Source organism: Heterodontus francisci, chromosome 27 (genome assembly GCF_036365525.1).
Source record: "Heterodontus francisci isolate sHetFra1 chromosome 27, sHetFra1.hap1, whole genome shotgun sequence".
NCBI lineage: Eukaryota > Metazoa > Chordata > Chondrichthyes > Heterodontiformes > Heterodontidae > Heterodontus > Heterodontus francisci.
The window spans coordinates 31,909,838-31,924,684 of NC_090397.1; the positions used below are offsets into that span (position 1 = coordinate 31,909,838).

Below are 14,847 nucleotides of genomic sequence, written 5' to 3' on the forward strand. Positions count from 1 at the left end.
TTGGTGCCTTGGACAGTTAGGAGAGAGGAGGTAAAACGGTAGGTGTTGCATCTTCTGCGCTTGCATGGAAGGGTACCATGGGTGGGGAGGGGGTGTTGAAGGTGATTGAGGAGTGGACTAGGGTCTCACGGAGAGAACTGACCCTTTGGAATGCTGAAAAACGGGGAGGAAAAGATGTGTTTAGTGGTGGCATCACCCTGGAGGTGGCAGAAATGGCAGAAGATGATCCATTGAATACGGAGGCTGGTGGGGTGGAAGGTGAGGACAAGGGGAACCCTATCATGGTTCTGGGAGGGAGGGGAAGTGGTGAGAGCAGAAGTGCAGGAAATGGGACAGATGCTGTTGAGGGCCCTGTCAACCACAGTGGGGGAATCTTCAGTTGAGGAAAAAGGTAGCCCTATCAGAAGCACTGGTATGGAAGGTTGCGTCATCAGAACAGATGCAATTGAGATGGAGAAACTGGGAGAATGGAATGCAGTTCTTACAGGAAGCAAGGCGTGAGGGAGTGTAGTCGAGAATATTCGTTGATACCTTATACCCAGAAATGGAGACAGAAAAGTCGAGGAAGGGAAAGGGAGAATCCGAGATGGTCCCTGTGAAGGTGAGAGAAGAATGGAAAATGGAAGCAAAGTTGGTGAAATTTTCCAGTTCACAATGGTACTGCTGGGTTAGGAGCCTGGTAGTGTAGCTGCTGGGCTAAGATTATCCCTCTGCTCTAGCTAAGCTTGTATCAGTCTGTTTGCTGATATTAAAAACAAGAAATGCTGGAACCACTCAGCAGGTCTGGCAGCATCTGTGAAAAGAGAAGCAGAGTTAACGTTTCGGGTCAGTGACCCTTCTTCGGAACTGTTTGCTGATATTACTTGTCTAAGACCTACCTAATGCTAAATGATTGTGACAACCCTCAAAAATAATCAATATCATTGAACACTGCTGGTTGATAGGTATTTGCAGACGCAATAGTTAATGTAAACACCACAGCAATTTTCAAGTAAGAAAAACCACTTGTCTATCTCGCCTCCCCAGTCAATTTATCACAAGATTACTTTTCTATTTTTTGGGTCTTCTATACCCTTTAGATATTTTTTGGCTATTATTTCTTCAATTAATCTTCTAAATGGATCCCAACTCCCTAGGCCTTTGAGAGTATCTCCACTAGCCTTATTTTCTAGGTAAAATATTTAGTCTGTCAATTATTTTTACGCTCCAAGAAACTATTCTTATGCGTCCACTAGATCTCTGCCTAGTCCTTGATAAGTAATAGAACATAATATTAGATCTTGTTTTACTTTTAAATATATTAAGCAAATTTATTAAATAAAAAGTGAAGAATTTGCTACAATGAAACATTTTTATGTAGAAATATCCTCTTCAAAGGGGAAAAAAGCAAAAGATACAAATATAAATACTAACCTTTATCTCTGCAAGCAACTGCTAAATACACACCTTCCCCTCCTTGTCTTCCTATAAGCTATGGGCACTTCTAAAATCCACCTGCCTCTCTTGATGATCTCAGTTTGTATGTTTGATTTATATTATGAGATTCTTATCCATTAGTTCCTTTCATAGTTTGCAAGCTATTGCCTGTTATAAATTCATAACTGTCGGCCTCATTCAAAAATATACCAGGCCATCATATTTGTATTGATCCTAAAGTGTGTGAACATTTGAAACATTTCAAGCCTCTTACCAGGGTGACTATAACAATGAACTTTGCAACATTTGCAATGCTGTAGCTTTGAGGGTGTGCAGCTGACCTCTCAAACACTCATTTGAAGACACAGCTACCAGATCAAAACAGGACAGAAATTCTGCATGATTGTCACAGTTATCTTGATGCATTTCCAAATCTATTATTTTTTATTTAGAGATACAGCACTGAAACAGGCCCTTCGGCCCACCGAGTCTGTGCCGACCAACAAACACCCATTTATACTAACCCTACAGTAATCTCATTCCCTACCACCTACCTACACTAGGGGCAATTTACAACAGCCAATTTACCCTATCACCTGCAAGTCTTTGGCTGTGGGAGGAAACCGGAGCACCCGGCGAAAACCCACGCGGTCACAGGGAGAACTTGCAAACTCCGCACAGGCAATACCCAGAATTGAACCAGGGTCCCTGGAGCTGTGAGGCTGCGGTGCTAACCACTGTGCCGCCCGTCCTGCCTCCAGTTGTAGATGGGAAATTTATGAACTCCAGAATAGATTCTAACTTGAAGTCTGTTTGAAATGTTTAGCCCCTTTTATATTGACATTTTTATTTTCCCTGAATGTACTATTTTCTTTTAGCATCCGTGATTTATAACTACAAGCTCTTGTTCTTGAATTTCATATCAGGCAAATTATGCTGTCTGATGTTGGGCTTGGATTTGCTTTGGTGGTGTTACTGGCCTAGAATTAATTTGTTGATGTTATTGGGCTTTGGCCACACTGCTGTTATTACAGGGCTGAAATCAGGCTGCTTGTACTCTTGCACTAGGCTCAGCATGAGCATGTTGGTGCTTTTTTCAGAAGCTAAAATTATCCTACTGCTACTGCTAAGACAGTTTTAAAAGTGTAATCATATTATTGCAAAATAAGTCATTTTTATGTTTTTACTAAGTTAGAAACATCTACTGTGAAAATTGGCTCCTGAGCTCTCTTTTTTTGGTGCTACAAGTGTCATTGTGCCTCCAAAATGGCACCGCAGCACTTGTCCCAAATCTGGTGCTAGCCACGCGGAAACCATTTCGATGAGGGCATTAGTGCGCATGCGATGGGAATGTCCTCCAGAAGTATCGAACAGGCATATCGTGATGCCAGTCAGCATGTTACGATGATTTGACGCCAGCACTGCTATTTTGGAGCTCAGTGCTCCAGCGAACACCCTCTCTTAATCTCGTACAGCTGAATACGTGTCCAACAGTAGCAAGGAACCACTGCGCGCACCGCTCCCCCCCCACCACCACCAACAACCAGAGCTATTTAAAGAGATCATTGACTACTTTCAAATTTGTTGCTGATTGATCTTTACTGGCTGTTGCTGCGATTGTAGAAATGTTTGGTGATGCCTAGAGTTCTTTTAAAGTTGTTGAAGTCTGTAGGGAGTGGTGTGGCACGTGCTGAAGGACTTTGTTCTGATTTCAAGGATTCTGCACAATCTGCTTGCTCCTGACCTGAGTGCAGTAGTAGGCATTCTTCTTGGACTACAGCATGACAGGGAGAATGAGCAGAGGTGGCATAGAGCAGGACAAACTGCTGGAAGAGGGAGAAAGGCACTCAGCAGAAGGTCATACCCACCCAGGGTGTTGAGAGAAATTATCCTACCTGAACCACAGCGAGAAACAGTGTATCAGATGTATGCACGTTACTAATTACATCCTTACTGAAATCTGCCACCACAACTACAACTTCAGAGCAGGGCGAGGACAGCATTGGCTGTGAAGGTGACTTGGTCATGAATGTTTATGCTTCTGGCTCCTTCCAGACTGCAGTAGTTGATATTTGCAACAGCTCCCAGTTTGCCATCCACTGTTGCATAAGGGAGGTTACTAAGGCTTTTCCAAGAGAGCTGAATACATTTTATTGACTTTCCAGAGAGAAGCAGGCAGAGTGAGCACATGACTTCCTAAGGATTGCAGCCTTCCCCATGGTGTAGAGTGCCACTGACTGCACACATATCACTTTGCGGGTGCCGCATGCCAACTCTAAGATGTATTGCAGCCGAAAGGGATTTAATTTCCTCAACGTTCATCTGGTGTCCGACCATATGCAGCGTTTCATGCAGCTCAATGCTCAGTATCCTGGCAGCAATCATGATTCCTTTGTTCTGCAGCAGCCTGCTGTGTCATCTGCATTTGAGCCATCACAGTAGCTCTTTTGCATGCTGCACAACCTCGCCACCATGAAGGCTTACCCTTTACCACCAGCGATATGGCAACAACCCCTTTCTAACCAGGCTGTCCATGATCGATTTATCCAACAGTGATTGTCCCTGCCGGTTATGTCCTGCTGCTTCCAGTTATGAGCCACCTTGTCCTGCAAGAGACAGGGAAGTGTGTCTGTGGGTGTGGTGCAGTGTGTTTGGGTGATATGGCTGTCATAATTGAATAGCTGTCGGTTAATGCAAACTGTGAGATGTGGGTGTGAGGCTTGCTGCAGTACTAAGTGTATGAAGGTGAGGTGAAACTATGAATGTTAGGCATGGGTAGTAATTAATGGAGATTGTTAGTAGGTGAGTGATGGGGTTGTGGTGCATTGAGCAGTATGTGAGGCCAGCAGTCCAGTTGGTAGGATATGGTTTTTGAAGATACGTTCACTGATCTTGACCACTTGTGTGAGGTCATTGAACTTTTTGGGCACTGCATCCGTGTCCTTGTGAAGTACGTGCATTGCAAAGTTTGAGTGGAAGGCAGTGGGATAGTAGGCAAGAAGTTAGGCGACTGTAAGAGAGGCTTTCATTGAAGCGGTGGAAGGATGAGGTGGTGACAAGTGTGCGAAGTGACTAGGGTGAATTTAATACTGAGTGTGGAGAGTTTGACTGCAGAGAGGAGAAAGGCTGAGATGGAGAGCAGGGGTCAATAGTGTCAAGAATAGAAAGAAATACTTCTGAAATTTGTTGCAAGTTTAGGAGATGTGCACAAATTTAAAATTAAATTGAAGACATGGAAGTGTTCTTTGGCTATGATATAAATGAAATATTGTAGAAATATAAATTTTATCTGTAAAGTTTGTTGATGGAGCAAAGAGGAACCCATACTGAGTAGTTACCGAGAAAGTAGCAGTTGAGGCTCGAGACACAGTTGGGAGTCAAACATAGGAAGAATGAGCGATTTAAAAATAAGTAAATTAAATTTGCCTATATCTACATCTGGGAATTGCTATAATAATTATAATAAATGTTACTATGATTAAGCATGACTTAGAAATTACAGAAAGTGTTACACAGATGTGTGAGATAGGGGAGCCATTAGATAGATAAAGGCACATGCAACATTGGCCATCAACTTGTTGCAGCTCAGAAAGGACTGACCTGATGAGACACTAACCCTCTGGGAGACCCAGAGCATAGGAATCATTATCATCTTGCAACAAAATATACCTGTCAACATTTAAGCATTGTTCTGTCTTTTATCGTACTAGGATCATGCTGCTGATGTTGCTGGGCTAGGATCAGGCTGCTAGTATGGGGGTCTGGAACCAGTCTATTGGTGATTATGTTTGGCTAAGATCAGGCTGCTGCTATTGCTGGGCAGCAGTTGTACATCTGACATTAATGCATAGGGCTGCTGATGCTGCTGCGCTGTGATCAAACTGCAAGTCTTGTGGGCTGAGATCAGAGTGCTGCTGTTGGGTTCGGACTACTAGTGTTGTTGGGCTGTGGTTGAAATGCTAATGTTGCTGGCCTGGATTTGACAGCCCTGTTGGTGAGTTTGAGACTGCTGGTGCTACTGAGCTGGGATCAGCCTATTAGTGTTACAGGGAAAGATTTAGCTGGATAAGGACCCTGGTGGTGTTCATGTAGGGCTTTGGTCAACCTTCGGCTGTTAGTGCTAGTTGGGATCAGTCCGCTGTTGCTAGGCGAGGATCGCATGGCTGAGATCAGGCTGCTGGTGTTCTTTGGCTGAGGTCTAACTTATTATTGCTGGACCAAGATCAGGGTTCTGGTGTGGTGCTGGGTGAGGATAATCTTGTTATTACTTGGGATCAGATTACCAGTGATGCTTGGCTGGAATCCATCCACCTGTAGTATTTTTTTGTTGAGCTAGAAAGCCGATTATGTTGATTCTGGTCTGGTATTGGGCTGCTGGAGTTGCAGGACTAGGATCAGACTGCTGCTGCTGTTGTTGGCTAGAATCTGACTGTCATAGTCACGGATTAGGAGCATCGTCCAGTTGCTGATGTTGAGCTGATGTCTGACTGCCACGGTGTTTCTGTTATAGGATTGGACTGTTTGGGTTGCTTGCCTGAGATCGGACTGTGTTTATGCTACGAAGCCATAATTGGCCTGCTGCTGATGACAAATGGGATCAGCTGTTGATAGTGGGTGGGATCCTGTCATTTTGTTGTTGCTAGGCTAGGTTGTCCATTCATGTGCACATTTTGGCTGCTGCCCCAAACCCAATGCCATTAGGGAAAATGCTGGAAACATTGGGAAGGGAGTTGCTATGGCCCATATTTCCTCTGATACCCCCCAGCTGGCAGTCTTTGGTGGCTCCTTTCTCTGCTATGCTATACTAGACTATAAATCCATTACTTCTCAACCAAAAGGCAAAGGAATGGGCGGCGCAGTGGTTAGCACCGCAGCCTCACAGCTCCAGCGACCCGGGTTCAATTCTGGGTACTGCCTGTGTGGAGTTTGCAAGTTCTCCCTGTGTCTGCATGGGTTTCCTCCAGGTGCTCCGGTTTCCTCCCACATGCCAAAGACTTGCTGGTTGATAGGTTAATTGGCCTTTATAAATTGCCCCTAGTATAGGTAGGTGGTAGGGAAATGTGGGGATGTGGTAGTAATGTGGAATTAGTGTAGGATTAGTATAAAATGGGTGGTTGATGGTCGGCACAGACTCGGTGGGCCGAAGGGCCTGTTTCAGTGCTGTATCTCTAAACTAAACTAAACTAAAAAAAAAAATAAAAGAAAAAGACAGAGAGAGAATTAAAGAGAGTAAATTAAAAGAGAAAGAGGGAGAACCAAGGGGTCAGGCAGCATCTTTGGACAGAGGAAGATAGGGTTAACCTGGCAGGTCGATGGCTTTTCATTGGGATAGTACTTTGCTGTTGCTGGTCTGAGATTAGACTGCTGGTATTGCTCCGGTGCTGGTATTGGATGGCTGGTGGTACTGTACTAGGAACATTTGCAGCTGTTTCTGGATTAGGATCAGACAGCTGGTGTAATCTGGATGCACCTACTGGTATTGCCGCTCAGTGTAATCAGGTTGCTATTGTTGCTGGGTTCTGACTGCTGATGCTGTGTTGGGATTGGACTGCTCATGTTCTTGGTTGGTATCAGGCTTCTAGTTTTACCCCAGGCCATGCTCAAGCTGCTGGAGTTACTGTGATGAAGTCAGACTTCTTGCAGGTCCACTATCAATCTGTTGATGTTGCCAAGATAAGACATGACTGCTGATGTTCCTGGGCTTAAATCAGATGGTTGCTATTGTAGGTTGGAGTCAGTTGATACTAGAATGCTATTAATATGCTTGTATTGCTGGCCATGGCTTAGCCTAATGCTTATACTTATCCATAGGATTGTGACATCATCACAATGTATCCAGCTGACCCACTACAATAGACTGTTGATGTGGTAGGCAGGGGAATGAGTAGGGGAAAATGAAGAGGTTGGGGACATGATGGCAGAAAGTTAGTGAGGGAGGAATGAATGGGAAGGGAGTTACTATGGCCCATATTTTCTCTGATACTCCCCAGCTGGCAGTCTTTGGTGGCTCCTTTCTCTGCTATGCTATACTAGACTATAAATCCATTACTTCTCAACCGAAAGGCAAAGAAATAAAAGAAAAAGACAGAGAGAGAATTAAAGAGAGTAAATTAATAGAGAAAGAGGGAGAACCAAGAGGAAGAAAGATGGAGAAAGAGTTCTTCTTTTTTTTTTGGGCCTCCTTATCTCGAGAGACAATGGATACGCGCCTGGAGGTGGTCAGTGGTTTGTGAAGCAGCGCCTGGAGTGGCTATAAAGGCCAATTCTAGAGTGACAGGCTCTTCCACAGGTGCTGCAGAGAAATTTGTTTGTCGGGGCTGTTGCACAGTTGGCTCTCCCCTTACGCCTCTGTCTTTTTTCCTGCCAACTACTAAGTCTCTTCGACTCGCCACATTTTAGCCCCGTCTTTATGACTGCCCGCCAGCTCTGGCGAACGCTGGCAACTGACTCCCACGACTTGTGATCAATGTCACAGGATTTCATGTCGCGTTTGCAGACGTCTTTAAAGCGGAGACATGGACGGCCGGTAGGTCTGATACCAGTGGCGAGCTCGCTGTACAATGTGTCTTTGGGGATCCTGCCATCTTCCATGCGGCTCACATGGCCAAGCCATCTCAAGTGCCGCTGACTCAGTAATGTGTACAAGCTGGGGATGTTGGCCGCCTCGAGGACTTCTGTGTTGGAGATACGGTCCTGCCACCTGATGCCAAGTATTCTCCGGAGGCAGCGAAGATGGAATGAATTGAGACGTCGCTCTTGGCTGACATACGTTGTCCAGGCCTCGCTGCCATAGAGCAAGGTACTGAGGACACAGGCCTGATACACTCGGACTTTTGTGTTCCGTGTCAGTGCGCCATTTTCCCACACTCTCTTGGCCAGTCTGGACATAGCAGTGGAAGCCTTTCCCATGCGCTTGTTGATTTCTGCATCTAGAGACAGGTTACTGGTGATAGTTGAGCCTAGGTAGGTGAACTCTTGAACCACTTCCAGAGCGTGGTTGCCAATATTGATGGATGGAGCATTTCTGACGTCCTGCCCCATGATGTTTGTTTTCTTGAGGCTGATGGCTAGGCCAAATTCATTGCAGGCAGCCGCAAACCTGTCGATGAGACTCTGCAGGCACTCTTCAGTGTGAGATGTTAAAGCAGCATCGTCAGCAAAGAGGAGTTCCCTGATGAGGACTTTCCGTACTTTGGACTTCGCTCTTAGACGGGTAAGGTTGAACAACCTGCCCCCTGATCTTGTGTGGAGGAAAATTCCTTCTTCAGAGGACTTGAACGCATGTGAAAGCAGCAGGGAGAAGAAAATCCCAAAAAGTGTGGGTGCAAGAACACAGCCCTGTTTCACGCCACTCAGGATAGGAAAGGGCTCTGAGGAGGAGTCACCATGTTGAATTGTGCCTTTCATATTGTCATGGAATGAGGTGATGATACTTAGTAGCTTTGGTGGGCATCCAATCTTTTCTAGTAGTCTGAAGAGACCACGTCTGCTGACGAGGTCAAAGGCTTTGGTGAGATCAATGAAAGCAATGTAGAGGGGCATCTGTTGTTCACGGCATTTCTCCTGTATCTGACGAAGGGAGAACAGCATGTCAACGGTCGATCTCTCTGCACGAAAGCCACACTGTGCCTCAGGGTAGACGCGCTCGGCCAGCTTCTGGAGCCTGTTTAGAGCGCCTCGAGCAAAGACTTTCCCCACTATGCTGAGCAGGGAGATTCCACGGTAGTTGTTGCAGTCACCGCGGTCACCTTTGTTTTTATAGAGGGTGATGATATTGGTATCGCGCATGTCCTGGGGTACTGCTCCCTCATCCCAGCACAGGCATAGCAGTTCATGTAGTGCTGAGAGTATAGCAGGCTTGGCACTCTTGATTATTTCAGGGGTAATGCTGTCCTTCCGAGGGGCTTTTCCGCTGGCTAGAGAATCAATGGCATCACTGAGTTCTGGTTTGGTTGGCTGTATGTCCAGCTCATCCATGACTGGTAGAGGCTGGGCTGCATTGAGGGCAGTCTCAGTGACAGCATTCTCCCTGGAGTACAGTTCTAGGTAATGCTCAACCCAGCGGTCCATTTGTTTGTGTTGGTCAGTGATTATGTCCCCTGATTTAGATTTGAGGGGGGCGATCTTCTTGATGGTTGGCCCAAGAGCTCTCTTCATGCCATCATACATTCCTCTGATGGAAGAAAGATGGAGAAAGAGTACGAACAACACAAAGACAGCAGTCAGGTAAGAGAGAGATAGTCTCCTACTTACCACGTGGAACACTGTAGATTGACTAGTCAGATATTTAAAATCTTGCGTTTGCAGACACTTCCTGACAATTTTTTCCGTTATAAATTTTCTGTCTACAATTATAATGGAACTACTGACGCCAACTTGTCAGGGTATAATTAGATCCCTACCTTTTTCATTCTTCTCCCTCTTCATCCTCATACTGCTTCCCTTTACTCCCTTCTCTCTTCACTCCCTTTCACTCCTTCTGTCCTCTTCCTCCATACTTACCTACATCCCTCTTCATCTTCCCCCACCACTCCCTTGCCTCTATACCTGTTCTGTTTTTCCCCTACTCCCACCTCTAATTCTGTTCTATCTTCCCCTTTGGCCTTGTCTAGCTTCTAATTCTCCTTTACATTTTATCACCACCCCCCCCCCCCCCCCCCACCCCACCCTCTAACCCCACTCTAAGTGTTCCCCTCTCCCACTCACTCTGCTAGACCTACCCTTGGCCTCTTCTGCTCTTCAGTGTTGCAGTCCTGCATCAGCTCACCCTTTAATCCTGCTTAAACCTGAAACTTTTCTTACGGGAAGGTGGACAGTACCTTCTGGAACTGTGTCCCAGCAAAGAGGAAACACCTTCAAGCAAAGGGGATGAGTGGAACAAAGCAAAAACCAAACTGTACAAAAAGGAAGTTTTACATTGCAGCAAATTATATCATTGTCAACTAAATTCTGCCATTGCAAATTAAATTATAACATTGTAGATAAAATTTTAACTGTAAATCTCAAAGAAGCATATTTGTGAATTGCATATAATAACCATTGCTCAATAAGATACAGATATACAAACTTCTATATATATTTATATTTTTAAAATAGGTTTCGGCACCAAGCTTTTGTGGAACTAAAGATTTTAGATGTTCTGCATAAGAAGGATAAAGATGGCAGTAACAATGTTATTCATATGAAAGAATATTTTTACTTCAGAAACCATCTATGCATTTCATTTGAACTTTTAGGGTAAGTTACACTTCACTTTGTCGCTGCATTCAGTCTCCATTACAGCCAATGACCTGTGAGTTCAAAAGATAAGCTGTCAAATGAAATAGGCTGATACAAACAACTTATTCAGTTTCTATTGTTACAGTGATGGAATGCCTTCATTAATGTCTCAATTAGACAGGTGTCTGTATCACTCCTATTATCTCAGACCAAGGCTTTTGTTACAAACTGAATTATTACTCTCAGCGTATCTTTGGTAACCGTGCCTTCAGATCTTAACTCTTTGAGAGTTAAACTTAGTGAGATGGCAGTGAGGGTACAAGGTTAAGAGACTCACAAAAATACTTAAAAGAGAAGTAAGGAAACAAATATTTGCACAGTAGAATCTTTGCCATAAACTAATGTTTAAGCAAAGTCCAAAGTTCATTTAAAAGGGAATAAAGTAGATCCTTGAAAAGTGACAAATGAGCAGAACCTGTACCAAATTGCACAGATGGGGTAATTTGCATGGTCTGGGTGGGCAAGCAATTCATGCAAGGACGCTTAAGCTGAGCCGGGCTGATTAAAAAAAGAAATGAAAAAAGTCTTAAATTTTTAGTAGAATCATTCTTCCTTACAGGTTTGAGGCCTCAGCAAAAATTATGCCAGCTCTGAGTCAGGGATCTTCCACACACCAATAGGGAGAGGGTTTGATTATGTGCGGGTGCGGTTTAAATGGTCAAAAAAATGGAAGTGTGTTGGAAAACTGGCTCCAACCTGCCAACTTCCAGCTTTTACTTAGGTGGAACAAGGGGCGGGCATCTTAATGTAGCCTCAAATTTGACCTGCTTTGCAAGTTAAACTGACCAACCAGATTTCCCAGGCCTCAGGGTACCCGACAGCTGCAGCAAAGCAAGGACAACCTTGGGGAGCACTCTTTGTGAGCCAGGAGAAGCAGGAGTTTTCCTTCTGGCCACCCAAGTTTGCTCCCCACCCCAATTAAACCCCCCCCTGCCCAGGATCAGCCTCACCCGACCCCAGAATTGGAATCATCCCACCATGGGATTGGACACTGCCCTCTATCCCAGGATCGGATTTCACCTCCCAAGAGATTGGGGCAGGCTGACTTCTGGGTGGGGTACCTTTTAGTGATGTCATTTATCCTATGGAGTTCATACTGCATGGTGTGTGGGGAAATCCAGACTTCCAGATTTCCTGCACATACCCGGCTCCCACCCCTTCACTCCTGAGGGTCTAAAAATTAAAATTTCCTCATTCAGTATATTGGATATTGTCTCCTAGATATCACAATTGACTTGGCTCCAATTGCTATTTTTGGTAAATTAGTTCATATCCCAAAAGTCTTTTCCATGAAAAAAATTCCACTCTCATCTGTCTTTATGATGCTACTACAAATCACAAGGTCCTATAAAACATACCCCTTCATATTTTATCTATGTGGAACTGTACTGGGGAAGAAATTGTTCCTTTTTGCATTGGTTTCAGTGTAAAGTGAGCCCACTCTTGATGGGGGTGACGGCCCTCCCTGCCTGAATTGTTGTGTAAAGATAGTGGCGGGGGTGGGAACACATCACAGTAATTATTAATATACATATTTGTATTCTCTGATGCTTTGAGGCCTGTTAGCAACTTTGCTATTCCCAGACAGTATGGTGTCTCTGAAATGCACTCTTCTTTCCAAAGATACATTCGTTGCTATTTTAGCATTGTAATAAGAACTCATAAGGAAGAAATCAAACAGGTTTGCACTGGAAATGGGAGGGGGTGGGAGAGATTAGTTAAACTCACTAACAACTGTTCTAATAGGGCATGTTGTGTGATTGCCTTTAAGAGTGATGACCCTTTAAGATCTTAGTACGCTAATGAGCTGAGTACCAGGATGCAGTCATATGACTGCATGCTTGATGGACTCAGCTACCGTAACACGTAGAGGCAAGTCATGTAAATCGTTAGCTCTGCACTGTTTATACTTGTTCGCTGTTAATAAAGCTGCTTGAGATCTTCAACAACCTGAACTCCACACATCTCATTTATGTTGCATCAGACAATATAAAAAAAACTTTGAGGTGTTTGCAAAGTTGATTCTTTTTTTTAAAACAAAGGCTCAGTAAAAGGAAAAAAACGGAAAACCCAATCCCTATCTCAGGCTGATCGATTGTTTTCAAAGGCTCCCCCAGGCTAATCAGGTACCATTACAGGAGGCATCCAACAACAAAAAGCATGGGAATCCTCCATTCACACAGCTCGCAGCCAAAGCTATAAAAAGAAACCATTAAACCTTTTAGTTTTGGTGACTGCAGCTTTGACAGTAGCGACGGTGCGAGAGCGAGCTTACAGCCGGGAAGTCAATTTCAGTGGAAGTTTAAAAGTTAATTCCCTTTTGTTTTCGGAGGACCAGGGACTGCTGGGGACTGCTGGGTAAGGAAAAACTATATATTTGGGTGGTGGCTGTACCCGAGACACTACACGTGTAGTGTCTCCCACCCACCCCCCTCCTCTAACCAAAAAAAAGGACTCTGTTGTGTTGATAAGGTAAGCTTTTTATTTAAGAAGTTCTGTCCGTTGGATTGCTAACCTTACAAGTTTTGACATTTTTTTTTTGGTTTTTCAGTAGATTTGTTGGGAATTTAGAATAGAGGGAATGGAAGTTAAGGCAGTTGTATGTTCCTCCTGCAGAATGTGGGAGGTAAGGGTCGCCAAGAGTGTCCCTGCTGACTGCATCTGCGGGAAGTGCACCCAACTCCAGCTCCTCGAGAACAGCGTTAGGGAACTGGAGCTGGAGCTGGATGAACTTCGGATCATTCGGGAGGCAGAGGGGGTTATTGAGAGGAGTTATGGGGAGGTAGTCACACCTCAGGTAAAAGAAGTAGGGAGATGGGTTACCGTCAGGGGAAGGAGAGGGAACCAGCAGGCAGTGCAGGGATCCCCTGTGGCCGTTTCCCTCAACAACAGGTATATCGTTTTGGATACTGTTGCGGGGGACGACTTACCAGGGGTAAGCAATGGGGTACAGGTCTCTGGCACAGAGTCTGTCCCTGTTGCTCAGAAGGGAAGGGGGAAGAGGAGCAGAGCATTAGTCATTGGGGACTCCATAGTTAGGGGAACAGATAGGAGGTTCTATGGGAACGAGAGAGACTCACGGTTGGTATGTTGCCTCCCAGGTGCCAGGGTTCGTGATGTCTCGGATCGTGTTTTTGGGATCCTTAAGGGGGAGGGGGAGCAGCCCCAAGTCGTGGTCCACATAGGCACCAACGACATAGGTAGGAAGACAGATGGGGATTTAAGACAGAAATTCAGGGAGCTAGGGTGGAAGCTTAGAGCGAGAACAAACAGAGTTGTTATCTCTGGGTTGTTGCCCGTGCCACGTGATAGCGAAGCGAGGAATAGGGAGAGAGAGGAGTTGAACACGTGGCTGCAGGGATGGTGCAGGAGGGAGGGTTTTGGTTTCCTGGATAATTGGGGCTCTTTCTGGGGTAGGTGGGACCTCTACAAACAGGATGGTCTTCACCTGAACCAGAGGGGTACCAATATCCTGGGGGGGAGATTTGCTAGTGCTCTTCGGGGGGGGTTCAAACTAATTCAGCAGGGGAATGGGAACCTAAAATGTAGTGCCAGTGTACAGGATGTTGAGAGTAGTGAGGTCAGGGATAAGGTTACAAGGACGCAAGAGGGCACTGGCAAGCAAGAACCTGGTTTAAAGTGTGTCTACTTCAACGCCAGGAGCATCCGGAATAAGGTGGGTGAGCTTGCAGCATGGGTTGGTACCTGGGATCTCGATGTAGTGGCCATTTCGGAGACATGGGTGGAGCAGGGGCAGGAATGGATGTTGCAGGTTCCGGGATTTAGATGTTTCAGTAAGAACAGAGAAGATGGTAAAAGAGGGGGGGGGGGGGGGGGGTGTGGCATTGTTAATCAAGGAGAGTATTACAGCAACAGAAAGGACGTTTGAGGACACGTCTACTAAGGTAGTATGGGCCGAGGTTAGAAACAGGAGAGGTGAGATCACCCTGTTGGGAGTCTTTTATAGACCTCCAAATAGTTCCAGAGATGTAGAGGAAAGGATAGCGAAGATGATACTCGACAGGGGCGAGAGTAACAGGGTAGTTGTTATGGGGGACTTTAACTTTCCAAATATTGACTGGAAATACTATAGTTCGAGTACTTTAGATGGGTCAGTTTTTGTCCAGTGTGTGCAGGAGGGTTTTCTGACAC

At 45.2% G+C, this 14,847-nt stretch overlaps 1 protein-coding gene across 1 annotated transcript in view; it reads left to right on the forward strand.

Annotated features, from left to right (window-relative positions):
- Positions 1–14,847, forward strand: part of dyrk4 (dual-specificity tyrosine-(Y)-phosphorylation regulated kinase 4) — a 126,915-nt gene that overhangs the window by 45,539 nt on the left and 66,529 nt on the right. Inside the window, exon 6 of the mRNA XM_068059726.1 lies at positions 10,513–10,653. Coding sequence (XP_067915827.1) covers positions 10,513–10,653 — 141 coding nt within the window. The remainder of the gene's footprint in view (positions 1–10,512; positions 10,654–14,847) is intronic.